Source organism: Amblyraja radiata, chromosome 29 (assembly GCF_010909765.2).
Source record: "Amblyraja radiata isolate CabotCenter1 chromosome 29, sAmbRad1.1.pri, whole genome shotgun sequence".
Classification (NCBI taxonomy): Eukaryota; Metazoa; Chordata; class Chondrichthyes; order Rajiformes; family Rajidae; genus Amblyraja; species Amblyraja radiata.
Genome location: NC_045984.1, coordinates 15,233,253 through 15,261,201, shown reverse-complemented (window position 1 = coordinate 15,261,201; position 27,949 = coordinate 15,233,253). Strand labels below are relative to the sequence as shown.

General features: G+C 42.4%; 1 protein-coding gene across 40 annotated transcripts in view; it reads right to left on the bottom strand.

Annotated features, from left to right (window-relative positions):
* The window catches only part of LOC116989340 (receptor-type tyrosine-protein phosphatase S-like), a 394,665-nt gene that overhangs the window by 143,255 nt on the left and 223,461 nt on the right, over positions 1-27,949 (bottom strand). For 24 of the 40 annotated variants that reach the window (XM_033046622.1, XM_033046611.1, XM_033046631.1 and 21 more), the window contains 3 exons: positions 21,586-21,603; positions 18,744-18,854; positions 12,287-12,298 (listed from right to left, as the gene is read on the bottom strand). In XM_033046622.1, coding sequence (XP_032902513.1) covers positions 12,287-12,298; positions 18,744-18,854; positions 21,586-21,603 — 141 coding nt within the window. The remainder of the gene's footprint in view (positions 1-12,286; positions 12,299-18,743; positions 18,855-21,585; positions 21,604-27,949) is intronic. The other 16 variants (XM_033046629.1, XM_033046654.1, XM_033046630.1 and 13 more) reach the window with 3 other exon arrangements.

Below are 27,949 nucleotides of genomic sequence, written 5' to 3'. Positions count from 1 at the left end.
AAGCTGGCCTGCCAGCGTCTCACTGAGAATGCGTTGAAGTTTTTCAAAAAACCCAGAGATTGACGTCCAAATTTCCCTCCACAGATGGATGACAATATTGGCTTACATACTCTTTTTGCAGATCATCAATAGCCACCAGAATGCTTAACTGGTCACATTGCTTGAAGATTATCAATTATCAATAAGCTATCATCATGTGTGACACAGAACTGGACTCCCATTGGGATCGAACTTTGTTAGCTGTCCAAACTCAATGCACCTTAGGAGGACACTTTACCATTCATGGCCAGGCTAACATAATGCACTTTAATGCAGTCAAATGGTTAATGGCCTGAGGGAAGGAAGAAATCCCAGTTACATATGTTTCCTCTGTAAAAAAAAATATTTTGCCTCCTCACATTGGCTGGGTATAAATTAATTCAGGGAATGCAAACGCCCAGAGGCTCAGGTAACATTGCTGGAAGGAAAGCCTGAGTCTCAATCAAATGGCTTTCTGGAGCAGATATTGGACTGGCATTGTCTCCTTACTGTGCCACAGGATAATCCAAATGAGTAAAAGGGAATGCAACTTTAATGGGAGAAAGATTCCATCCTGTGAACAGGAAACAGTGGTCCGGGTCATCTTTTTATCCAAAACAATGCAATCTTTTTCATAATTTGAGTAAATTAATGGAGCGTTATTTCTACAAAAAGAATGACCGTTTTAAAATCTGAACATGGGTTGCCGAATACTTTTATCCTCAAGAGTTCCCCAGTCACTGAACTGTATTGGAATGGGCAGAGTTGGTTTTCAAGTTCTCAAATGATCAAAATGACCAGTTTCTGATTCTCAATCGCTCTGGTCCTTGGATCCTTCATTAAAGGCCAATGCTAAACTTGTTCCTCTGAATAGAATTCACAAATACAAATGAAAGATAAGGTGCCTTGTGAGAACCAGGGTCATGTAAACTGATGAGTCATAAGGTGGCATTGAGTGGGACAAGTTTTCCAAATCTATCTGGTGATGCAAAACCCTCTCCCGTCCCAAACATCCTCTTGCAGATAGAACATGGACGTCAAAAGTGGTTGGCTTTATTAGCGGTGGACTGTGTGGCAAACGGACAGTCCTGCAAAAGACCGCCACAGCAATGCCACATGGCCCTTGCATCTTTTGAGTATTGAACTATTACCGCCAGCAAGCACCGATGGGAGAGGCTACAGGAACTTTACACGTACAAGATACAGTTTGCAAAGAGACGCAGAGGTCGGATGTGAGATGCAAACACCGAGTTACCATGGTGATTGAGGGGGGGGTGGGGGGGTGGGGGGGGGGGGGTAGGTGGGGCACAGAACTGGCAGTAAATTAAAGAGAAGCACCGTCAATCTTTTTGTGATTGAGACTTGAGGGAGATGTGGATCAAGGCTTGAGGGAAACAACTAACGAGGCCAACGATTGAAAAGAACGTCAAAAAAAATGGCAGTCGGGGATGGAAGACGAGTGGAGGAACTGAAAGAGATACACTTGCAAAACACAGCAGAAACGCATCTGCCTGATGAGCAGTACTCCTGCAGAGAGCAAAGGGAGAGCCAGAAGTGGTATATGTCAAACTTATTGAAGCAATTTAAAATAAAATCAATCTCCACAACTGTTGTGAATTCTAATGAGGTGATGACAGTGACAGAGAATAATTTAATCGATTTCCTTCCCCCCCCCTCCCATCCCATGGCTTGGCGTGGACTAACAGGAAATAACAAAACCTAAAAAATAATACCCTTGGGCCTAGGCAGATTTTGCTGCTCAACTGTTGTTAATATTATTCAAATATTTCTATAGAGGTTATTTTTAATTACTTTTCTGCCTCTGGTTTTGTGGAGGGTGAATGTGTGCAGAGATAATTAGGTATAGCGATACGCAGGTTTGTATTCTCTAAAAGATCTGTGTGTTTCTAAGGGTTAGCGTGTCGATGTGCAGGTGGACACATATTTGAGCTTTAGTGCCATCAGTGCATGTGTAATTGTGCATTTGTACACATCTGTGTGTCCACATAGATAATTACATGAAGTATTCTGTGTCGGTGTATACATGGTCTTGTGTACTTTTGTACATACACAACCCTGATTCTGTGCAGGGCCCTGTGTCGGTGACTATGTGGATATGCACAGTGAGATGTGTTACTGATCCAAATCCTGATATATCCTGCATGATATGTTCAGGTTTAAAGGGAACTGCTATTCCCCACTATCTGTAGCCAAATTAGATTCCCATCAGTGAAACAATGGGCCCACAATTAACAGGTTTGGTTCATGCAGCTGGAGAAAAGGACAACTTTGGTTCGTGAAACTTTAACTATGTTGTGTATGACTCTTATTTTATTTGACAGGATCTGTCCCCCCCCACCTTTTTACAAGACAGACCCAATTAACAATGTTTGCTTCCAGGTGGCTCGCATGTATTTGAGAAAAGTCCAAAGGGAAGCATGCGATGATGTCTCTGAGGGGCAGGACACTGATTCAAGAGGAGGTTATCAAGAGGATATTAAATGAAGAGGCGGATAAATGCACTCTCCCTCCTCCTGGTCAAAAGACAATAAAGAGACTTCTCTTTTCCCTGAAGCCTTCCTCGCTTCTCTTGAACTGTCAGGTTGCCCAGAGCCTGCACAATCTCAGCAACTGCAATGGAAGTTAAATGTGTGACTGCCAGGCACACTATAACATGCGACTGTGCAACACGTCCTGGAGGCAGGCTGCCTACCCGAGGTCCAACCCCCATCCCCTCTGTCAAACACAGGATTTGGAAGGAATTTGAGGAGCAGATTGGGCGTACTTACATTTTAGCATCTCATTCTAAACCCAACCCACTTGTTTTTTGCGAGTTAAAATTCACTAAGTAAATCCAGATTTTGTTTTTATGACCGGATTCCATTCAGTTGCAATTTTAATGAAATTTAAAATAAATGAAGCAACCTCATTGATTTTCAAATGACAGCCGATCTCATATCATGGGGTGACTACAATGGCAGACATTCAAGGATTCTCATGTCAGACCAAGCTGTGGAGCGGAATCAAAGAGCCAGAGGGTTGTAGTTTATCCTACACATGATAGAACTTACATTCGTGACAATCAGTCTACTCAGACAATAGAAGACTTGCTCCTCCAAGGTTCACCCTAAGACTCAGTCTGAAGAAGAATACAAAGTGAAGGGACTCCACTCCAAAATAAATTCTGCTCTGGTAACATGCAGCCAGTGAAGATAATGGCAGAGGTAAAATATTATAACCCATATCCAATGCACAAGAATGGAACTTTTGTTTGATCAAGATGTTCTTTGCTCGAGAGTGCAAGGTCAATACCAGACAACCTGGTCAGTGGGGCAGGATGCAAACAATCAATCATTCTGATTTATTTCTTTAAAAATGCTTGGCCAAATGATATTATTCCTATGGGGTCGTTAGGCTTTTGCATTAATAATCTAACCCAACTTCAATGTAGGCGTGAGGGAGTACTGCATGTTCAGCGTCTCTACCCTTCTGAAGAGGCCCTTGTGCATGTATGGGTTGATATTAAACATCCCGCTGTACCATTTCAACAAAAGTACCCTGGTCACGATTCTTCCTTGAGCCACAACGACATATTTAACGTAGTTTCCTGTTGTTTGTGAGATTTTTCTATGCATATCTGCTTGCATAAAAATCACAGCGCATCAAAGCAATTTGTTGTGTGTGTAACACTTGGAGGTGTTTCTGGCAGATGTGAAGAGGGTGCCCCATGGATGTACTTCTTGTGCCCAGCAGCCAGGCTGTGCTATAGAGGTACACAAGGTTGATTTCCACTGTGAGTGACACTACGGCAGTAATTTGATCAGCTTGCCCTCATTATCGTTGTAGCATCAAATGCAATGCCATGTAGTTCAACTTGTGACTTGCTGTTATGACATCCATGTCCAATTCCTTTAAAAAAATAAAGTTACAAAAGTAATTATGACAAGGCCCCAGGGAAGGGCATAATGAAGGGTTCATGAAAGCGATGAAAGAAAGGAGCCTCCGTCAGTTTCAGTTGTGTTTTGCAAGTGTTCACCTTTCAAAATGAATAAAATGTAATTCATTCTGCCTTTGGAAAGAGAATAAAGAGTATTCGAGACGATTCCTTTGAAAGTGTGGCAATGCTAGGTTGGATGATTACGAGCCCTGATTCACAAAAGAATGTGACAGTGAGTACATTCAGGGAGGGGCGAGTGGTGGCAGGGTAGAGGGAGGAGGGAGAGGAACTTCATCACCAAATAACCTCTACAGGGCAAGCTACACTGCACCAGACACCGAAGCACCAATGAGCAAGAAGGCACAGATTATCTGCCATTTTGGCAAGAGCTGTAATCTGTGCCAAAATGTTGAAAAGCCACAATAATTTGCATCTTCCAGTTCATTACTACAATTAGATTACACCAACCCGCTGAAAAGGGGAGACTTTTTAAAATGTATGCATATAGATATTAAACTCTGCTGACTTGGGTTATATTGTAGGTGTGACAAAAGAGAATGTACATTAGAACCGTTAATATGTCAGACATTTAACAAATCAAGGATCTTTGGAAATTGGCACGGGATATCCTTGCAATAAAGTATTCACATGAAGTGGCCTCAAGTGGTGGAGTCTGTGACATTGCTGGAGACCTAAGCGGATTTCTGATCAAAGATCAGAGGTTTCTAAATGGCACTGGGTTTAAGTATTATCGGAGGGACTCGAGACCAACAAATGCGGGATGGATGTGGAATGTGCAGAGTATGGCTAGCTTCTTAGTTTGTTTGAAATGCCTTAATCAGGTCAAACGGACACAAAGGCAACCATGGTATTCCTCCTAGTGCAATAGCTACCTGGTTTGAACTGGGCATGGATTTTTGAAGGTGTAATCTAATCAATTGGAAGATAGAAGAGCAGTACAGAATAGCAAGCACAAGGACAGGCAGACACAAAGAGAGTTCAACATACTAGACAATTCAGTGTTCCCACTGCACAAAGTTCATTCTGGTGCAAGATTATTATTACCTGATATTGAATCCTTTTGCGTTGATTTTCTGACATTCAGAACCCTTATTTACTCCATGCACACTTAACACTCAGTTTCATGAATGGAAACCTCATTAAACTATGAGAGCTGTGATTGTACTTAATTCCAACATTATCACCATTCAATATTCTCTCTGATATCCCCACAAACATGTAACATCAGAGAGAATCACATGATATTTTTCCAAAGTTAAGGTGGAGGTAGAAGTTTGTTTTTTTAACATAATTTAAAGGTAATCATCAGCCTCATTGTAATCATGAGTGACCCTTGTGCAGCCTATTCTGAAACTGTCATCAGTACTCTGCTCTCTGTTCCATTAGCTTGAGGACTAAAACTGTAGGTCCTTGTCTTCTGCTCATGCACACACCATGCAATGATTCAGTCACGTGCCATTACCCAGATCAAACACAAGGGATGTGCAGTTCCATCTTAATTTGTCTCTCATTTCTTTGATTTTCCTTTTGCCATAGTAGGGGGGAAGAGTGAGGGAGTGATTGTCCGAGGTAGAAATAAAGAGGAAGGGTTGTGCTCAGATAATATATTACAGTGTAATATATTTATTTATTTGCCTCTGTACTCCACAATTTGAGATTTGTAATAGAATAACAAAAACACATGTGGTTAAAGTGCACATTGTCAGATTTTATTAAAGGCCATTTTTATACATTTTGGTTTCACCATGTAGAAATTACAGCAGTGTTAATACATAGTCCCCCCATTTCAGGGCACGATGATGTTTGGGACACATGGCTTCACAAGTGTTTGTAATTGCTCAGGTGTGTTTAAATGCCTCTCTAATGCAGGTATAAGAGAGCTCTCAGCATCTAATCTTTCCTCTAGTCTTCCCATCAGCTTTGGAAACTTTTATTGCTGTTTATCAACATGAGGCCCAAAGTTGTGCCAATGAAAGTCAAAGAAAGCCATTGTGAGACTGAGAAACAAGAATAAAACTGTTAGAGACATCAGCCAAAACCTTAGTCTTGACAAAGTCAACTGTTTGGAACATCATTAAGAAGAAAGAGAGCACTGGTGAGCTTACTAATTGCAAAGGGACAGGCAGGCCAAGGAAGACCTCCACAGCTGATGACAGAAGAATTCTCTCTATAATAAAGAAAAATCCCCAAACACCTGTCCGACAGATCAGAAACGCTCTTCAGGAGTCAGGTGTGGATTTGTCAATTATCACTGTCTGCAGAAGACTTCATGAACAGAAATACAGGAGCTACACTGCAAGATGCAAACCACTGGTTAGCTGCAAACATAGGATGGCCAGGTTACAGTTTGCCAAGAAGTACTTAAAAGAGCAACCACAGTCTGGAAAAAGGACTTGTGGGCAGATGAGGCGAAGATTAACATATCAGAAAGATGGCAGGAGATGCCAAGTATGGAGGAGAGAAGGAACTGCCCAAGATCCAAAGCACACCACCTCATCTGTGAAACATGGTGGTGGGGGTGTTATAGCCTGGGCATTTATGGCTGCAGAAGGTACTGGCCCACTTAGCTTCATTGATGATATAACTGCTGATGGTGGTAGTATAATGAATTCTGATGAGTATAGACACATCCTATCTGCTCAAGTACAAATGAATGCCTCAAAACTCATTGGTCAGCGGTTCATTCTACAGCAATACAATGATCCCAAACCTACTGCTTAAGCACCAAAGGTAAATAATGGTAAATTCTTGAGTGGCCAAGTCAATCACCTGATCTGAACCCAATTGAGCATGCTTTTTATATGCTGAAGAGAAAATTGAAAGGGACTAGCCCCCAAAACAAGCATAAGCTAAAGATGGCTGCAATACAGGCCTGGCAGAGCATCACCAGAGAAGACACCCAGCAACTGGTGATGTCCATGAATCGCAGACTTCAAGCAGTCATTGCATGCAAAGGATATGCAACAAAATACTAAACGTGACTACTTTCATTTATATTACATTGCTGTGTCTCAAACATTATGGTGCACTGAAATGAGGGGACTATGTATAAACACAGCTGTAATTTCTACATGGTGATACCAAAATGTATAATAATGGCCTTTATTAAAATCTGACAATGTGCACTTTAACCACATATGATTTTTTCTAATACAAATCTCAAATTGTGGAGTACAGGGGCAAATAAACAAATTATGGGTCTGTGTTCCAAACATTATGGAGGACACTGTATGTGCCTAGTGCCACTGACTGTCCTTGTTACAGCTGTGGGACTCCACACATGTCCTATATTCCCACAAGATTTATGGTATCTTCAAAATGCGGTGCATTCTATTGTGAAAATAGCTGGTGGGAAATCGTTGTCCTGAGAAGAGTCTATTGTGGGTTCGCCAAACACTGTAATTGAATGAGGAGGAATTTCCTATAGTCAGAGAGGGAGGAATCTGCAGAATCCATTGCCACAGATGGCAGTGGAGACCAAGTTTTTAAAGTTGAAATTGATTGAAAGGGTTCTTAGTCAAAGGTTATGGGGTTGAAAGGGAAAAATAGATCAGCCATGATTGAATTGCAGAGCAGGCTCTTATGGGCCGAATGGCCTAATTCTGCTCCTATGCCTCAGATCAGTCTAATTTACCAGTGCTGGTGTGCACAAATCAAATGACTGTTATCATTTTTATTAAATCTAGTACATAAAATGGTGTTTGTTTTTTTCTACCAAGTACAGGACCCAGTCAAGGTCAATTATCTAGCCTGTCCTCGGTGTTTCCAAAACCTTTATTTTCGTTCATGCCTTTAGCGGCTTAATCTTAAAATTCAGGTTTCAACTATGTGAATTATTGTTAAATTCAGAATGATGACATTAAATGATCATCAAGGCTTGCTATAACAATCTGGCATGATGATAATCAGGATTCTGTGCTCAAACATCTGGCTTGCAAGTGGAAGATACCAATGCAGATGTGTCTTTCTGGGAGGTGGATATTGAGAGCGAGGGAAATCTTACTTTAATCTCTCTCTGAATCAAATTGGTTGGCCAAGGAGGTGCACTGATGCCTGGCCTTCATAATAATTAGCTTCATAAATCATTTGCTTCATTGAGCTTCATTGAGCTTGATTCAGCCATGTGGTGAACAGGAAGAGCAACACACATTGGAACCAGGAACAGGAACACACATTGATGTTGAATGTTGACCATGGCAGTAATGTTTTGGGTATAGGCATGTAGCTATTCATAGACTGTCTAGCCCAGACAAGTGAGAGACGGAAAGGCTGGAGTTTGGTTATATTCCTGCTTGTACCCTGCCCCACCACCACACATCATCACATCATGCTTCCTATCAGTGTATTCACTCAACCGATAATCACATTTCCATTATTGATAACTGCTTCTTCCAGAAATTAACAATTGGGACCAAATAATTTAAGAGTGAACTTGAAAGCCGTTACCAGCCCACGTCATATCAGCAGGTTGTTGAGAGCACTTGTGTGAGTGTCATTCAAACATATCTTCAAGAACCACAGAGAAGGCAGGAGAATGGGGTTGAGAGGGAAAGATATGTCAGTCATGGTGGAGTAGACTCGATGAGCCGAATGAACCTAATTCTGCTCATTATGACTTTATGAACTATCAGAAGAGATTCTGGGGATTTATTTTCTGTTGACCCACCTTAATTTACAATGTAAAGAGAACTACCATACTGCTGGATGGATCATTGTAATTACATTTTTGTCATCAACGTTAATTCAGTTACTAGCAGCAACAGACAGAAGCCAAAGAAATACGTGATCTATCTCAAGAATCTCAGACACTGTGCAATCACCCAACGTTTGGTTGGAGTTGCTGGCCACGTCTCTATCTGGACCCTTCTTCATCTCTTCCTATGTGATGCAGAGATTGTTAGCTACTTGCCTTCTCTTTAGACCTCCTCCTGTGTGTGAATCTGGCTATGAAGCAGCAGACGGCATTACCGATAGACTTTCCCTGCCAAACACATATGTAGCCCTTCAAAATTAACAAAGAGCAGCTGAGAGTGGGGGTGATTGTCAATGACGTGCCAAATCTGTGACAGTCTGTAGCTTACTACTTGCATTTGTCCAACCAATCACTCAGCGGCTATATTTTGGACTCCTGATCAATTGGGAACATCGTCGAATAAAAGATTCCAACCTTATCATGCCTATCGTTTATAGTGGAATATTCCCCAGACAAGACAACTGCACATCAAACCCACATCTGGCAATCCTTGGTAAGAATGATAAGACTCTGGAGAGGTTAGAGAGTTGATGAGAATTGACATTGAGAGTGATTTGCTTCAACTATGAAAGTTGAGAAAAAAACATGAGCGTTTTACTTCCAGCTAACAGTAGAGATGGAAAATTGTTGAAAACATTAGATAAACCTAGTTCCACTGGCAATTGAATTAACAACTAAGTGAATACATTTAAAATCCTTATGAAAAGATTAATGGGCTATTTTTTTTAAAAACATTGTGTTATTAGGGTGTGATTTGCCCTTGCAGAAGCCACAATAGCTTTCGACAGTAAATGTCTGAAAAATAAGGTGGCAGGGTGCAGGAGATGTTATCTTATTGTGATGGAGACCTGTGTCTTGGGTTGTGGATGGTAATTAGTGTCCAGTACTTGTCCAATGGATGATAGCTGCCTGCGTGCCCGATAGTATCCGGCAGGAGAGCACCCATTCTGGCCACTGAGCCAGGTTCAAGGGTCTTAAAAAGCTACCCTCTTTGAAACTGCTCATTTCAAACATTATTCATCAATAGTATTCAGCCAAGGTCTTTAGTGCTAGTGATTTACATTAAACTACACAGGCACTAAAGTGGTCTGATGTTCCAACTGGACAGCCTGTCAATAAAATAAGGTTGATGTGGCGCTGATGTGCTGTTACTGCACGAGATTGGCATTTCTTGCCGCTTTTCAATTCTTCCTTTCTTCAGCATCCTCTGTCCTCTTGGAGGATATGCCATGCCAAGGGAATAGAGTGCACGGTGCATAGAGACCCTCTAATCACTCAACCAATCTACCTGCTCTATGCTTGAGCCTCAGCAGCTAGCGCCAGGCAGCCAATAACGTCAAGCATTACATTCTCAAGGGCCTGTCCCACTTGGCGTCATTTGCGTGCCATTTACGCGTCACGACGCACGACGCGCGCAGTGCGCGTGGTTGCGGTTGCTGATTGGGGAGGTACTGGATATCATAATTGGCATTAACAACCATGGGGGAGGTTCTCCCACCACAATGTTCATAAGTAATAGGAACAAAATTTAAGCTATTCGGCCCATCACGTCTATTCCACCATTCAATCATGGCTGACCTATCTTTATTCTGAGGCTATGGCCTCTGGTCCTGGGTCCTCCACTAGTGGAAACAACCTTACCGTATCCACTCTATCCAATATGTTAACTGTGAGCACAATCATGTGTTGAGTATTGGATTTCAATATATGATGATCCCAAGAGAACTAGAAGAGGTAAAAGGATGACAAGTGATGGTTTTGCTCATCACCATTGACTTTTGAAATACAATATGTTAACAATCTGGCAGAAATGTATCCTTGATTGCATGGGCTAAGCAGTCAATGTAGCAGTATATGCCTGTTGTGCTCTGCATGATATAATGTTCCCTTGAGGTGAATTGATAGGATACAATGTGCACACCATATTGTATTGCATATTTGGTACACGTGACCAAACCTTATCCAAATCCAGCCTTGATCTAAAAAGAAAGTGCCTGAGGAAATCAGAGATCAGGCAGCGTCTGTGGAGGAAATGGACAAAGGACACTTTAGGTCAGGACCCTTCCTTAGACTGATCATCTGAATGTCCGTTCCCTTCAAATATGCTGCTTGACCTGATGAGTTCCTGCAGCACTTGTGTTTTGGTCCAGATTCCAGCATCTGCAATTTCTTGTGTCCCCACTCTTGAACTAGTGGACATTTGCATTCTCTAACTTGTTTTCATAGGAAGGTATGCTTCAATCATTTAACAACCATGTTCCTCTGTTTGGGATTTGCAGACTAATGTGTTTAGTGCATGTTCCACAAGACCACATGGCCTCATCCTGGGGGAAAGTGGACAGTTCAGATGTGGCTCCTTGAACCGATTACAGGACTGAGGCGTAACAAAAGGAGGCAGACGGGAGATTAATTTGTTAAAGGGAAAAGTTGGATATCTATCTCGCGCAAGGTTTGACAGAGAGATTAGTGCAAGATGATAATATTCCTCAGGCACCAGGGATTTCTAAGTGGACTGTAATGATACTTTCTGTCTCTCCACATGTCAGTGATTTTGCTAGTTTAGACACATCCTGAAGACAACATCCTACAGCAAGGTACAAAGCTGTCCAATTTTGACTAATACTCTCTTTTCCCATCTTCACCCTGGGTTATGTACATACAGTATATATATATATAAACATATATACACATACATACATGCCATCTTCCCCCTCACATACACACACTAACAAACACCCCCCCCATACAAATGCACACATTGACACGCCCACACTTACAGCTAGAGAGCTACAGAATAGAGAGATACAGATCAGAAAAGGCCCTCCACCCCACTGTCCATGACAACTATCAACCATCCAATATACAATAATCTACATAAATCCCATTTTTCATTCTCCCCTCATTCACATCAAATCTACATTCGCTTCAAACACAGAAAATTCAGACAATTAATAAAATAATCTTAATCTGAACAGTGCATTCGCTCTATTGTACTAATCTTTGGACAGCTAGGATGGCATGGTAGCATCTTTAAAAATCAGCCACTATATTTTTCCTTTCATCATTGAGCATCCGATTCACTGCAAGAAACTATCTCTCAAGATCCTTTAAGATGGCACAATCCACAGTTAAACATTCTCCTGCCCACCCGCCGCCCCCATATTGCACACACAAAGCAGTCTTATCAGGTAGAGTTTAGTTAGCATAATAATGTGTCTGGTAGACCCAAGTCCACCTTTTAAGCCTCGTTGAAATGCGGCAGGAACACTGTCTTGTCGTAGCATGTTTGAGCGTGACCCAGCGGCATGCAGCGTGATTTTACATTCTCCCATCATGCACCAGGCAACAGTGTACAAGCGCCAAGGATTCGTCGCCACAAGGCACAGCACATTACCAAATCGAGTGGGGAAAAACCTTGGGATGCAAAAACGGGAGACCCACAGACTAGTGCAAATTAACTGAACTGTGCTGTGGGGTTTTAGATTTTTTTTTTTTAATAAAAAGATTATTCATATGTAATGGGGGTTAAAAAAAGGAAAAAAGAAAAACACACCAACCTTCTCGTAGCTCTGAGGGATGTAGGGGGTTTGATGCGAACACAATGACATGGGGAGAAGAGAAATAGGGGAAACACAGAGAGAGTAAAAAGGCCTCTTCAAGGCTTTTAGCTGCAATATCTACTCTCACTAACGACCTTTGACCTTTCCACCTAGACCTTCAAGAATCAAATTTTTTTCTGCGTGACATCTCAATAGTTCATTCTTTTGAGGGAACCGATTTTTAACTCAAACAATTCCATTGACAAATCAAATTAAAAAGTAAACGAAAACTAACACAAGAATTTTTGTTTAGGTTACGACTCATAACTTAACATTTATCCCCTTCCATCTCCTTAACCTCTTTCTGTTGATTTTGGAAATTTGACAGGAGTTTCCTTGGAAATAAGATTGCCATGAGCACTTTTGTTGTTTTCCCTGCAGCTCGGCCGCTGGGGCTTGTTCTCTCCCTGCCGGAGCAGGTGGGCGTAAGAAGTGAAAGAGAGTTCCCATTTGCCGTGCGAGAGCGATTGACTCCAGCTCTCGACCTCTGCGCCAAGCCGGTGTTGAGCCTGAAGCCCTCTGGACAAGGCCCCACGCCACACACAGAACCCGTGCTTGGCGCTGGAGGAAATGAGCTCGCTCCTCCCACATCTCAGTCACAGATCCTTTCAAACACAGCAGAACCCTGTATTGTGTCGCAGACTTGGGAGGAAGACTCTGAGGGTGATTCAGTGTTCACCCCCTGAACATTTTTTTATTTTCAAAATTGAAAATTTCAGGAAAGAAAATCATATGGGTTATCTTCAATACATCACCAAAGAACTTTCATCACTCCATCCAATTGGATCTATGTTTCTTTCCCAATATCATAACTTGTCTAAATGGCACTAGTTCAGAGCAGAATTTTTCAAATGGCTTATTATTTTTCCTTCCAGTAAACTTCATCCATGACCTTCGAACCCTTAGAGTCCAGATCTTCAGGAGGATGAAGAGACTGTCAAACAACAACCCCCAAAGCTATGGCCAAATCATTGCCTTTGTCACAATTTTATCTCTTGAAGACAGAGCTCAGGCTGTTGATAGTTTGCATGCATTTGAGATAAAATAAAACAATTCTAACAAAACAAATTACTTCCTTAAGCCGTGAGTGGTACTTTACACATAAACCAGGCAAGGAAGTTAATATTTTCAACAATCTGTACTCTAGTTAATTGACAGTCTATGGACTAAATTCATAACTCTCAACTGGGAATGCTGTTCTACTTACACCAGAGCCATTATGTTAATATTCTGCATTAATATTTCCCCTTTGTGTTGTCATTTCATCAATTTCAAATGATTAGTTGTTACAGCGTAGTGACAGTGAGGTCTGAAATAGCTGTGTACTGTTTGAGGAATAGAGACTAGATTAACAGAATGCGGGTGTGAAGACAAGCCACAGAGATCACACAGTCTCTACAAAGAGAGGCCGAGGATAAGAGCAGAGACATGATGGTCTTTTTCAGTCGAAAAGATCTGAAGGCCATAGGAAAAACTGGGAGTATATCAAAGTCTTCACTCCCAGTAGTGCACTGATCTTCACTTCTAATCATTAAAGCAAGCAACACATCCTCGGTATTTGCACCAGTTCTATCTCTTTCCATTGGCCACAGTTTTATAAGTCTTCCCAAAACTTACAGGCCCCCTTCCAGTGTAAATTGCTCTGCAAAGTTTGACTGCATCGTGGATGAGGAAGCTTGGCCCACACCCACAGCTTCCATTGTCTAAATATTGAGACGGACTATGATATCAGAGCAGGGGCTTGAGATTAAGTGGACGATGCTATAAAAGGAACGTCACATACAGGCACAAGAGGCTGAAAGGTCTCCATGTCCTCTAGAATTCCACGGTTCCTCTGTATATTGTTCTTTCTCCCCCTTTGAACTTCAAGATATTGACTTACTGTGTGGTTCTGCTTCAATTCAGGCCCCTTAATGCAAAATTAAGAGTCTTCTTATTTTCAAAATACATGTTGCTGTTCTATTAAAATGGACCTCTGCTGTTCTGGAACCTACGGTTGGCAGGACAAGCTAGATGTGGACTTGAGAGGAATCCGAAATGGTTGAGAGTAACTAGGTGTTATTTTGGATAATGTTCTCAACACTCAATAACCATGACGATGTGATATAGTCACTACCTTCTGAATCAAACATGCTATATCATGTACTTTTTAAGACAGTAGTGTACCTCAAACAGAGCAGACTCCTGCATTAACCAATTCTGTACACAACTTGTTATTGCAGTGTTGTAGAGGGGGAAGAGGGACAGGGTTATATTATGGCTTTGTAGACTAACTGCTCTGCCTTCATCGCCAGGATTACAGAGAGAACCATGGCTTAGATGAATGTTGGCTCTTTGTTAGCTGTCACAGATTTCCAAACTCCGAGTCAAACTCCAACTCAGCCGTCACGGGACTTGCAAAACATGGCACAAAACTGTTTCAAATTGAGTTATTAATTTGGGCAGTTTCATGCAGCAGGGTCACAAACTACATCGACTTCGGCTGATATTGTACAGCCACTCAAGAGCCTACAAGTTCTCTTGAAAAATCCTCAAGTTCTCTCTCTACAGATGCAAGCCGACTTGTCGAGCATTTCCACCAATTTCTGGTTGCTTTTCAGATTGCCAGCGTATGCACTTTTTGCAGTCCTTGGTTATCTGCTCCAGTAAGCTTCCGTGTGGAAGAATAAGATATTCAAAGATGTCAGGAACAAATACCATAAAAACAGCACATGTGCATTGTTAAAATCTTGTGAATGAGTTAAGTCATGAATCTTGATTCTTCTGTGGTTGTACACCAGGCATGATTGTGGATTTAGCAGCTGCAATAAAGTATAGAAAATGGGAATATCCTATATAGATGCTCTGCCTTGATGAGGTTCAAATCCATTCCTCTCCTGTGATCTCCAGTTCAACCTTGGTAGTTTCAGACCACATGAAGTACAGATAGCCACAGCTGCAGAACAAACTTATCAGGTGGTGAGGCACCAAGATGTGACCAGACATTCCTCCAACACAAGCTCGGGAGGGTTAAATTGAGAGATATTTTTTATAAAGACTTCACTGCATGAAGAGACATCCATGAACAACAACGTGAGTTTCATCTTTCATCGCAGTTTTTGATTTTGTCTGCTTTTGAATACTAGTTACGTACAGCTTGAGGCTTTGGTCTTGCTGTTTAAGGTGGTGACCATGTGCAGCTCTGCAATTACGTAGACAATTTCATTATTGCCACAGTTGGATACCAGCAACTATCCACGTCTTTATTTTCTTTATCTTCTCCCAGACTCTGATATTTGTTGGATACTTTGTCTTGGTTAATCACTGGAGTTAATGCTTCCAAAGAAAGCTCAGAAACAATGAGGACACACTTACCTAACTTAGATTTGCCTACATCAAGGGCTCCCATGTAACCTGCAGGTTAGTTAAAGGATTTCCTCTAAAGGCAGAAGCCATCTGGTCATCTTCTTCTTCTCCTCCTCCTCTTAGCAAATCCCCTGGATCGAGGAATGCTTTCACTCCATTCCATAAGAATGAAGGATGCCTGTGTGAGTTCTTTTAACATGGGGTAGCAGATGCACAGTAGCTACCAACATAGTCCCAATAGACTGGGTCTTGGTCTGACTGGGAGGTCAAGGACAAGTGGAAGCAGGGCTTCATTGGATAGACCTAGTATGTATGCAAACAGAAACACACACGCCCTACATGGATTCAATCTCTAAATACACACCGTTACTCTCTGCCAGAACACATACTAACCACAGTAATCACCAATCAATTGTATGTCCTCGCTGTTGTTCCTGGAGATGCTTTTAAGTGGGCCACATAATGCATAAATGTCCATTGCCTGCCTAGCTGTCTGCAACCAGCACTTCACTGGCCATAGAGCAAACACATTTAGTGCCTGCTGTTTAGTCTCCCTCAAAATGACAACACAAGTTAGGAAGAAATATCAATACACTTCAAGCAGATGTAACTTAACTATGCCCTTAAAAACATTTCAACACAAAATCCAGTTGCCGTGACCAAAAAGGATCTGGTTCAGAAACAGTTACTTTTTAGCACAGGCATCGTATCTGGGATTAACTGAACTGGGCCAAGGTAGAATGCCAGGGACAGATGTTCCTCCAGTATGTGAGAACTGTCAGCATCACGGGACTTCAATAAGCTTTATCCAGAAATGGGAATAAAAAGTATATTTTACCATCGACCCTTCTCAGCTTCTTGATCTAACTATTGGCTTTAATTGTCGATTTAGCAGTAGGCAGTTCCCAGTTGATAGTTATGCTGTCATATCAGGAGGCATCCAGATGGACAAATGATAGCTTCCAGCCTGACAGAAAGATTATAACTAATCTACACAAACCATGAAAAATTACTCAAGCCACATTATTTAATAATCCTCTTCAACTCCTCCATTTTCAACAATCTCTGGGTCAAAGGCCAAATGATGAAAAGAATATCAGAAATTATAATCTCAAAGATATGAGAATGAACAATATTTTTAACAGTTTGAAAAATTCCACTGGTGCTTTCTTCCATTCCAACTGGTGAGGTCAATCTTTGTCAGCCCCTTGGAAACGTTTTGAAAATGGTTCCCCCCCTGGATTTTGTGGTAGATTGAAAATTTTATGAAGGTCATGGACATCATAATATGTATTGCTAATTGTTTCTTGTTCAATTTGGAAACAGATCATGTTTTGCTGTCACAGGGCATGATCTCAACAGGGGCATGGTCATTGGTGGCCATCATTGAGAGGAGCCACTATTTCCCCGTCCGGATTTTTGATACAATGGGAGAGGATGGCTGCATCAAAAATGGGAAGGAATCGTTACATACTCATGCCCACTTTATACGTTTCAATGCCCTCACAGGACAAAGATGGCTGGAGCTGGAATGGATCGAGATCCAGTGAGACCTGAAGATCTTTAAAATCCTGAACTAATCCTTCAACTGACCTTACTGATATGCAAGAATCAAAAGTTACACAAATAGACGATTAAGCTTGTTCCTTCTCTACCTACAATCCTAGCTTCAGACAGAACAGGGGCGTATATCACGTAAATTCAGAGTGAAGTGAAGAAGCAACTACCCGGCATTATTGTAACTATACTGAAGGAACCAATGTAGCAACCACTTTTGGTATAACAACATATGGCCATGATGAATGTGAACTATTGTTCGTTTTTTATTTTGCTCTTCCCTCTCTCGATGGTTAACAGATGACAGAATCTTTATCTCTCTTAAATTTTAATCGTGATTAAGAACACTCAGGACCTGGAACGATTTGTTTCAGTGAAAACTCACAGTGATCAGTTAATTATTCAGTCGGGGGGATGACATTGTTATCAGTATACCCGGGTCAGAGAGGGAGTTTGGAGTTCTTGTCCTTGTTCACTATCACCATATATCCTGCTGGAAGCACATCCTAATTATATTTCACCCGCCACCTTGACATCCTGCTGCCATCACCCTGTGAGTTGTATAAATCCCCTCATCCTGATCAGTTTTGCAAGGCTTCATCTGCTATTTTTTAGCTAATCTGCTGAGCATTCATTCATGGATCCATTCAATCCCTGTCCCTCCCAAGGCCAAGCCCATGTCAAAAGAATCATTGAGTTATTCTGCATGGAAACAGGCCCTTCAGCCCACTGAGCCCGTTCCATCCATCAAGCACCCATTTACACTAATCTTACATTAATCCCATTAATTTTCCCAACATTCCCCGGATTTTCCCATCTACATACTGGGGGTAATTTACAGTGACCAATTAACTTGTGATGTAGCAGTAAACTGCAGCAATCATAGAAAACTCACGAGGTCACGGGGAAGATGTGCGCACTCCACACAGGCAGCACCAGAGGCCAGGATTGAACACGGGTTGTTGGTGCTGTTTTAGACAATAGACAATAGGTGCAGGAGCAGGCCATTTGGCTCTTCGAGCCAAATAGCTGATCATCCCCAATCAGTACCCCGTTCCTGCCTTCTCCCCATATCCCCTGACTCCGCTATTTTTAAGAGCCCTATCTAGCTCTCTCTTGAAAGCATCCAGAGAACCTGCCTCCACCGCCCTCTGAGGCTGAGTGCTCTTGAGGTAGAAGCTCTACCAGCTGTGCTACACTGTGCCGACCTTGAAAACCGTAACCAAGTGTATTGAAGTGTTTGATATATTTAACTGAATTGCAGAATTAAGAATATCATTTTCTTTCATCCTTACAATCAGGTTCCTCTGGGATTTATATAAAATGCCCTTCTTGCTGCAGAATTGGTGATCAGAATGGTGTTGATTATCCGAATTTATGAGATGCAGGATATGCGCCCCTGAGCTGTGCTACTACAGTGGAACATTCAAGCACTAGATGTTGATAGACTTGGGTTCTGCTAGAGCCCAGCACCCTCTAGTGAGAGGGTGCTGAGTAATCAGCCGCTCCCTACCTCTCACGTATAGATTAGCGGGAGGAGAGTACCGCACCCCAGCGTTGTTCGACGCCACACATTCATATTTCCCCTGGTCAGTTTCTTCGCTGTTCTCGATCTGCAGAGCACCTGTGTGGAAACAAACGGCAGCAGAAGGAATTAAAACCTCAGCGGTTCTCACATATAGTTTGCAGAACTGGCTGCACTTTCCACTTTCTTCCTTATCCTGCCTGAACCTCACAATGCAATGTTTACTCAAGAGCATTGCGCTGTCTGTCAGAAAAAAGCAGCTGATGAAGGGCTAACTTGGCGCTGAGGGGAGATGAGCTCTTTTAATCCAAATGCAGAGGAGGTTATTTTTTCTGCTCTAAATTTTCATCTGCAGAGTCCAGGACGTGCTGGAAGATTGTGCCTCTCTAACCCAAGATTGTGCGTTTATATTTATTATCAAAGTTGCACATTTCAACACTGCTCATTGACAGATCAAATGCTCCAAAGTAATCGTGCCCCTGTCAGCTGTAGTGTAATCTACGACGAGATGTGGGTCTTGCTTCCATTAGCTGGCGGGGATTATGATCAACAAAATGCAGTACCAAATCATCCCAAGAGGCACCAGTTAGTGCAGCCTGAACAGAGAAGCAGTACTCATGAATACAGCATGGAGCCACGCAGCAAAGAAACAAGACTCTTTGGTCCACCACATCCATACAAATGTTTATTGTCTATCTATACTCATCCCATTTGCCTGCATTGGGATCATATACTTTACTAGTGGCTTGGGCAGTTTTGACCTCTGACCTCTGAAGTTGGTTTCTTGCCCAAGGCCCCTCTCCGAATCCATGGTAAAAAATACACTGGCAAATAACATTGTTATTTGGGACACTGGGAAAAACACAACTTGAAGCCATGGCACTCAGATTCGAATGAGAGACAGGGTCTTGAGACGGACTATTCTATTTTCAATTCTGAAAGAGTGAAATTTACTCTTCAGGTTATTTTCATAAACTTAGGCCTGACTGTGGATCCTTTCATCATTCTCTTCAATTGTCATCCCTTCTCTGAATTTTGACTTCTCAGGACTGTTTGATCCTCTGATGTCTTTTATGAAAGGAACTGTAAACTACGAACTCTTAGCCTGAATTTTGGAGGTACAGTCAAGAGGCTGCACCAGCAATTTGCATTCCCTGGAGACCCAGGACAGAGACATGCAGCCCCCCAGTTCAGGAGGCCGGGAGTCTTGGCAAGGAGCCCTGTGTATTGAACATTTTACATTAGTGTGGTGAAGGAGATGGCAGGCTCACTGCTATCAGATGCAAGGTGGGGAAAGCTTTTCTCAGTAAGTATTAACCACATTGTAAGGGTGTGGAGAATGCAGGGGAAAGATTCACTGCAAGCCTTGAGAATCATATGCACTTTTAATTAAAGGCTCTGAGGATCTCAGGGGCACTACATATTCCCATTTAAACAGGCAGTGGACAACCTCCAGAACAACCTCAAGGTGATTTATTTAGGTTGGAGACTGATAATGGCAACAGAGGTCATATATAGAGAATGCGGGAGCCATGGAAAAGCAGTTTTGTCAAATCCCAGTAAAATTCATTCAATGCAGAAATCACGGCAGGTTGAGCCCTGCATCTGGTAGGTTGAATCATTCATTCTCCACACATACCTTTGACATTCTATTTGTTAAAGGCAGTCGAGCAGTGCTCCTGAGGTATCACTTCCCATGACCCAGTGGGGATCACTTCCCTTGACTTGTGAGCTTCAGGCCATCTGAATAATTCTATCCTTGCCTGAAGTTTGTGAACCAGTTTGGCCTCTTGCTCAGATGACTAGGCTGCAAACTAAGAAGGGAGATGGAGGTTGCTCCCTCGCCCAGTCCAGGAGCACACTGGCTCACTATAGCGCTACACCCACCAACCTAAGCACCAACAAAGGCTGGGCCCCTGACTTAGACAAATGGTCCACGAGTAGGAGGCACCATTTAGAGTTACTTGACTGTTGGAGAACTGGGTGAGAGATTGATTTTGTTGCCACCTTGTATTGAAACTATATTCCAGATCACACCTGGATATGCAGAGAGTAGAACATCACGCAGACATTTCTAACGCTGAGGGAAGCTGCTGGATGTGGGCAAAGGACACCCTACTTAAGACTCTTTCGACATAATGAAAAATAACATAGACCTTCGAACACTGTATTTCATTAAAATCATTTATAACACATACCAAGCACACAATTTCTATTTCAGCTTAATTGACAAGTTTTGCAAATCCTTGTGGCACCGGCATTCCTGGGTTTTCGCGACCGAGTACTCTACTTGAAGTGAGGCAACATGGAGACAGGAAGTATATCTCCTGAGGCACTGGTCATCACTTCCTCCATGTTGACATGCCTACAATTATAATCAGTATGTGCCTGCCAAAAAATATTGTCTCTTAAGCTGGCCCTGTTGAGGCTCAGATTGCCCAGGAGGTAACCCTTTGTGCAATAGAAATCGCACAGGATGGTCCTCCGTAATAAATAAACGAAAATAGCTTAAAAAGTAAAAGGAGAGAAAAGATTTCAGTGGTTGGGTGAGTGGGGACTGACACTGAGAGACAAATATGGAGCTGTGACTGGATGTATGACACACAAAGCTACGATATGCTTTCAGTTAAAGCATATCGAATAAGAGAAATCTTGTTTGATTTAATACAAGTTTAAAAGAAAAAACACTAGAGACAAAACGGCGACAAAATACCAGACAGAAATAAAAGACGATTCTTTTGTTAAACAAAAATGAAAGAAAAGATAAGCAATAAGAACGAAAAGGTAAATCAAAGAAAGGTGAGAGTTCACCGACTTCCATCATTCTTACCTCGTATCGGGGTACCACCTGCGAGGAAAATATGAATGCAAATAAGATTAAAAAGAAGAGCCGTTAGTTGAAGAAGACAGGTTGCGGGCTTCAGCAGCAGAAGCAGATTTTAGAAGATAAGTTTTCAGACTTATAAACATTTCATTCTTCTTAAAATGCTGGTGGACCGCCAGTTAAAGGAAGACTGCCCCCTGGAGGGCATGTGCCACATTTGGGGGGAGGGGAATACAGAGCTTCCCAGGTCCAGAGCTCGACTGCTTCCAAAACGCAGACCACAGCTGGATGTTTACCCTTGAGGTGTTCGTGACAAGGTATCTGTCGGGCCGGTAACAGGGTAGGGGTGACTGACTTGACCTTACTGGCAGGCATGAAGACACTTCCACTGGCCTGTACAAGGCAGCACACCAATCTGAGGTGCAACATTCCCTCCTCTCTTTCAAGTTAATTAAATGGTTTCGCCACTTCCTAAAGCCTCAGTCTAATTCTGTGATTCAATTCCGCTGGCACCATAGAGTAATGGTTCAATGGTACTTTATTGTCACTTGTACCTAAGTACAATGAAATATTTTTCTGCATACAGTTCAGTGCAATCCGACTATACATTAGGCACGGGTATGAGATAGTCGAGCGCATGAGTCAGTGCACAAAAGTGGTATTTGACTTGAATGGAGTCACATACCACATAAATAGGCCCTTTGGCCCATCACGTCCATGCAAATCTCATTCTATTTTCCTGCATTAGGACTATACTCTTCCCTGCCTTATGTATTAAGTGTCTGGCCAAATGCATCTAAAATGTCGTAATTGAATACTGGCAGCACTTTCCAGATACTAATAGATACCTCTGTAAAAAGGCCTCAAATCTCCATTAATACTCCTTTCTCTCACAAACCTTTGACCTCTTTTTTTTTATTACCTCCATCAACGGGAAATATTTTGACTATCTACCCTATCTTATATTGCTCTACAAGGCAATCCTTCAATCGCCTTCATTCCATGGAGAAGCCCTGCCTATCCAATCTCTCCCCATAAATAGTGTCCTTCAATCCAGGCTACATCCTGGCGAATCACCTGCACTCTCTCCAGAGCCATCACATCCTCCCTACAGTGTGGTGATCAGATCTGGGCCTCAGCAGGTGAAAGAGGCTTGAATTTCTCAGTGGTATGGTCATAGTGCAAACATGGTGTTGGCTACTCTCTCACTCTTACACCATGTTGGCCGACACTGGTTTACTTTCCACTCTGGTTAGCACCTTTCCCTCTTTCTCTCTCTGGTCTCAGGAACTAGCATTTATAATGCAAATTAGTGAGGAAGCGTGCGGGAGAGTGAAGACAGACCAAGACATCACTCCTGAGGCTGATTCCTGATCTGTGCCACTGATGGTCATGGGTTGTATTTAGGATTTGGAATGTGGGCTGAATTGTCTTCCTCTTAAACTCTGTGAGAGTTGAATGAGTCAAATCACAGAAATTCAGTGCCTTTCTATTTGGAAGAGATGAAGGAAGGAAATTGGGCAAAGATATATTTAATTGCTGAGCAGCTTCCTCTGCACAGCACAGCTTATGGACTCAGGAGGGTCAGGAAGAGAACCACGACTCTCACTTGAGTTTCCAGCAGAAGGAACTCCAGTAAACTTTGTAATCAAAATGATACAACAGGAGGAGAGTGGCTACATTTAGAAAATTTAGAACAGGAGGTGACAATCATTTTAATTAGTTGCATTTCCCAACTTAATCTGAAATTCACTGTCATCCAGCTTAACTGTAGCTCTCCAAATTCAAGCAGCAGATGCCACAGCTTACTTTGAAAATGCTGAGTAGTTCTGTCAAGCGTTGGATCAACTACAGAGCAAAGCGTGAATTAACAGATACTCTATTTGATCCATGACAGGGCTGCTCAACAGGTTCAGCCACATTGGATTTACAAATTTCAGTTTTGTATTTTGAGAGAAGTAGATTTATCATTTGCTCTGAATGTTTGGCAATGGGGCAGAAGATGGTCTGCACCCGGAATGTTGGATGTCTTAAAGGGCAGATCTACCCATGTTTGGTGCCGCATAACCAGGTGGTGTAGGAGGTGGAGGAGTTGATAACCAATGAGAGAACTGGGTCTTCACAGCACTGTGCTAAATTGGGATTCTTCTGAAGGAAGAAGTATATCTTGGTCCACTCCCATAATGTCTCCATCTCCCCATCGCAAATCAATGTCCCGACCAACAACCTACTAATCTCCATTCAATCCCAGGGCCAAACCCAACCAAATAGGACTGGCCCAATTATAAAACCTGGTCAGTATGGATGAGTTGGACTGAAATGGTCTAGTTCCGTGCAGTCTGAATCGATGACTTGCTGAGTCCCACAACAGAGGTCCTGATCTCCATTATCCCCATCACTGTCCGCTTAACTGAGCTCCACCTCCATCATAAACACTCTTGGGTCCAATTTTACTCACTCATACCACTGTCTCACCCACCCCACCCCCCCTCCCCACCGCCCCCGTAATGACCATCTCTCCATGTTGCAGACCTGGGCTTAGAATTTAGGCATTGGCCGCAAACAGGTTCAACGTCTCAGTCTACATCACCCAGAGCACTCGTTAGGATGCACCAGAGATTTTAGGCACAGATCTGCTTTGGAGTTGTTTGAAAACCAGCCACTAGAGGGTGCCTGAGTGTAGCCCTCAACTCTGGAGGAAGGGTTCAAACTGAAGGAAACTTCTGCTGCACAGAATTGACAACTTTGATCACAAAGTGCAACTTCTCATGAGCCTTAACTTTTAACACAATCCTGATTATTTTGTGTTCTTTTGGCTGGATGCTGATGCATTTCTGTTTGCTCCTGGTTTACAATCAGTTGGTGATCAGGTGGGTGGGAGGGAACTACACCAAAGGATGGGCTGTATTGTGTGCCCCACGAGGGGGGAAAGATAAACAATGAGAGATTGTCTGCCTCGGGTAACAACTGGAGAAGGAATGGAATGCTCCCAGAGATTGAAGGCAAGGACTTGATTTGACTAAGAATGAAGATTAATGTCTAAGGCACATGTAAACAAAAGGACACAACCGGCTGGAGTAACTCAGCGAGTCAGACAACATCCCTGAAGAGCACGGATAGATGACACTTCAGATTGCGACCCTTTTTCAGACTTAAAGACCTGCTTCAGTTTGAGGAAAGGTCCCGACCCGAAATGTTACCTATCCATGTTCTCCATGGATGCTGCCTGACCCACTGAGCTCCTCCAGCACTTTCCTGTTTCTACTTTTGCACACATAATCTTTCCTGAGAAAACCCACAGGGATTGAATTAAAAGCTTTGTTACTATTAAAATGATGGAGTTAAAGGAAACTTGTTTGAATCACCCGATTGAGTAATAACTAATTTTGTTCTTTCCATGTTGTGGGGAGGTGGTTCTGAAGGACTGGCCATGTTTGGTGACCAATGGCAGGGAATGTGACGAATCAAGGGATTAGCAGTATTGGGGAGGCAGTTGTGTTTGAGTTTGGGTTTGAGTTCAGTTCAGTTAAGTTTATTGTCATGTGTACCGAGGCACAGTGAAAAGCTTTTGTTGCTTGCTAACCAGTCAGCGGAAAGACAATACGCGATTAGCGTGCTGCACCAAACGGTCGGCTGTGCTAGCTGACTAATGATGTGGAGGGGTGCAACACCACTGGAAGGGCTGTATTGAGTTATCAATGACGACAGTAAGAGAAACACAGAGCTTGTCTGCATTGGGTGACAACTGAAAAGGGAAGTCATGCACCAAGAGTTTCAAGGCAGTGTGCAGACAGGTAGGATGACCATTATAATTGGAGTCAGACTACACGAGTACGCCTTCAGGAAAACATGCAACCAGAAGTGGAAACGCAAATTTAAATCACCTTCGACAGGACAGGCAACCGCCACCATGTTTCTGACTGGTTTTCCAATTCTCAGACACTTCATTGTATTATTGGGAGCTACAGCTAAATTTGCAGTGGAAGTATTCCTCGGCCAATCTTTCACATTGCAATCCCATTCCCTGCGCTTGTGATTAATAATACTATTATTATTTTGATAATGTTGTGGTTGTAAAATCTCCAAAGAATTACCGTTAAACTTTCAACTGTGTGATATATGAAATTCCCTGATGCTGCACAATGATCAGAAGAGTAAACAAGATCCAAACCACGGCAGATCACTCTTCCACAGTGCACTGAGTACGTCACTATGTAGAGACGTAGTCTCATCTAATTAGTACTCCAAACTCAATTTTATCTGGGAGTGCGGACAAAGGTCATAGATCTAAACTTGCATGGGATTAACTCCAGAGTTATATAACCATATAACAATTACAGCACAGAAACAGGCCATCTCGGCCCTTCTAGTCTGTGTCGAACACTTATTCTCCCCTAGTCCCATCTACCTGCACTCAGACCATAATCCTCCATTCCTTTCCTGTCCATATACCTATCCAATTTATTTTTAAATGATAAAATCGAACCTGGCTCCACCACTTCCACTGGAAGCTCATTCCACACAGCTACCACTCTCTGAATAAAGAAGTTCCCCCTCATGTTACCCCAAAACTTCTGTCCCTTAATTCTCAAGTCATGTCCTCTTGTTTGAATCTTCCCTACTCTCAATGGGAAAAACTTATCCACGTCAACTCTGTCTATCCCTCTCATCATTTTAAAGACCTCTATCAAGTCCCCCCTTAACCTTCTGCGCTCCAAAGAATAAAGACATAACTTGTTCAACCTTTCTCTGTAACTTAGTTGCTGAAACCCAGGCAACCTTCTAGTAAATCTCCTCTGTACTCTCTCTATTTTGTTGACATCCTTCCTATAATTATAATTCCTAAACAAACAGTTAATAAGACCCTGGGAATATACCAACATGATCTGGCAATAAAATTCTATGATTCAGATTCAGGCAAATTTGGCACACTGCTCACAGAAGTCACAGAAGTTCAAGTTCAATGGAGCTAATGATGTAGACTAAATCTAAACAACGGCACAAGATTGTCTCCCATCGCCAATACTCGTGATACCAGAGAAACCTCCATCTCCGGGATCACTGTGGGCAAAGGCTGAGAAAGAGCCGCCCACTATAATTCCTCATCCCAACTCCTGTCCCGTAGCCTGCCCCAAATGGAGGTGATCAGATACTGTGGAAAACGATTCAACGGGAAAATCCAGCTTTGCTCTGATTGGATATTTAAAGCATTGTGAGAAGTCACAGCTTTTGACTCATCTGAGAGTGTGGCACAATCTTTCTTTAAAAGGTGGCAGGTACCAGCAAAGTGGCACAATTTCAGGCAACATTTTACCACATTCTTAAAATCCGGCACATCCAAATGCTTGGGCTCATGAACACAAACAGGTCGTGGAAATTGATTGTTCGGCAGCCATTTTGGAAGGGAGGGCGATCTCTGCTGACACACTATTGGACATTCCATAGAACAAAGCACCCTCTTTCTGCGCTTCTCTTTCTTTCTCAGGTGGACTGGCAGGATCCCACCCTCTAACTCTAAGATCACTAATGAACCATGATCAGATTGAACTACAATCTCTACAATCTTTGTACCTGCTTTCCATTTGTCATTTTTATTATTGTATCGATCATTATCATGTGTATTGTGTACTGTATGAGCTTCATGTGAACAGGTCATTTCATGCAGCCCTGGTGTATCTGACTAATCTGAACCTGAATCACTTGAAGGACCATATTGGGGAAGAGGTGGAAAGGGTTCCTGCTCCTTTTTTGCACCATCATTTAGGGCGGCACAGTGGCACAGTTAGTAAAGCCATTGCTTCACGGTGCCAATGCTGATCCTGGGGGCTAACTATGTGGAGTTTACATGTTCTCCCTGTGATTCCCTAGGTTTCCTCTAGGCACTCCAGTTCCTCTCCCATATCCCAAAGACATCGAAATTGTTAGGTTAATTGGCCAATATAAATTGCCCCAAGTGTATGTAAGTGGTAAAACTGATAATAATGGGCGAAGAATTAAAAATGGCATTAATGTAGGATTAGTGTAAATGGATGACTAGAGTCAGTGCAGATTCAAAGGGTGCATGTCTCACTGTGACTCTAAAGATTATTGCTAAACATTTTGGGGCAGCGGCACTGAAGACCTATATTGGGGCGAGGGGGGGAGAGGGGAACACACTGCTCCCTTGACCAAATGGATGAGATGGAGTTTCAAATAATGCCTCTTGCCTAGAAAATGAATTGTTTCTGTTCAACTACATTAAACTGTGGGTGGGTGGCAAGCTAATCAGTGCTTGGTTTGATGACTGTTCCTGGGAGATTCAGTACCACATTAATGTCTGTAGCATGGTGTGCTACTAAAGAGGATGAGCGATCAAAAATATTTGCAAACA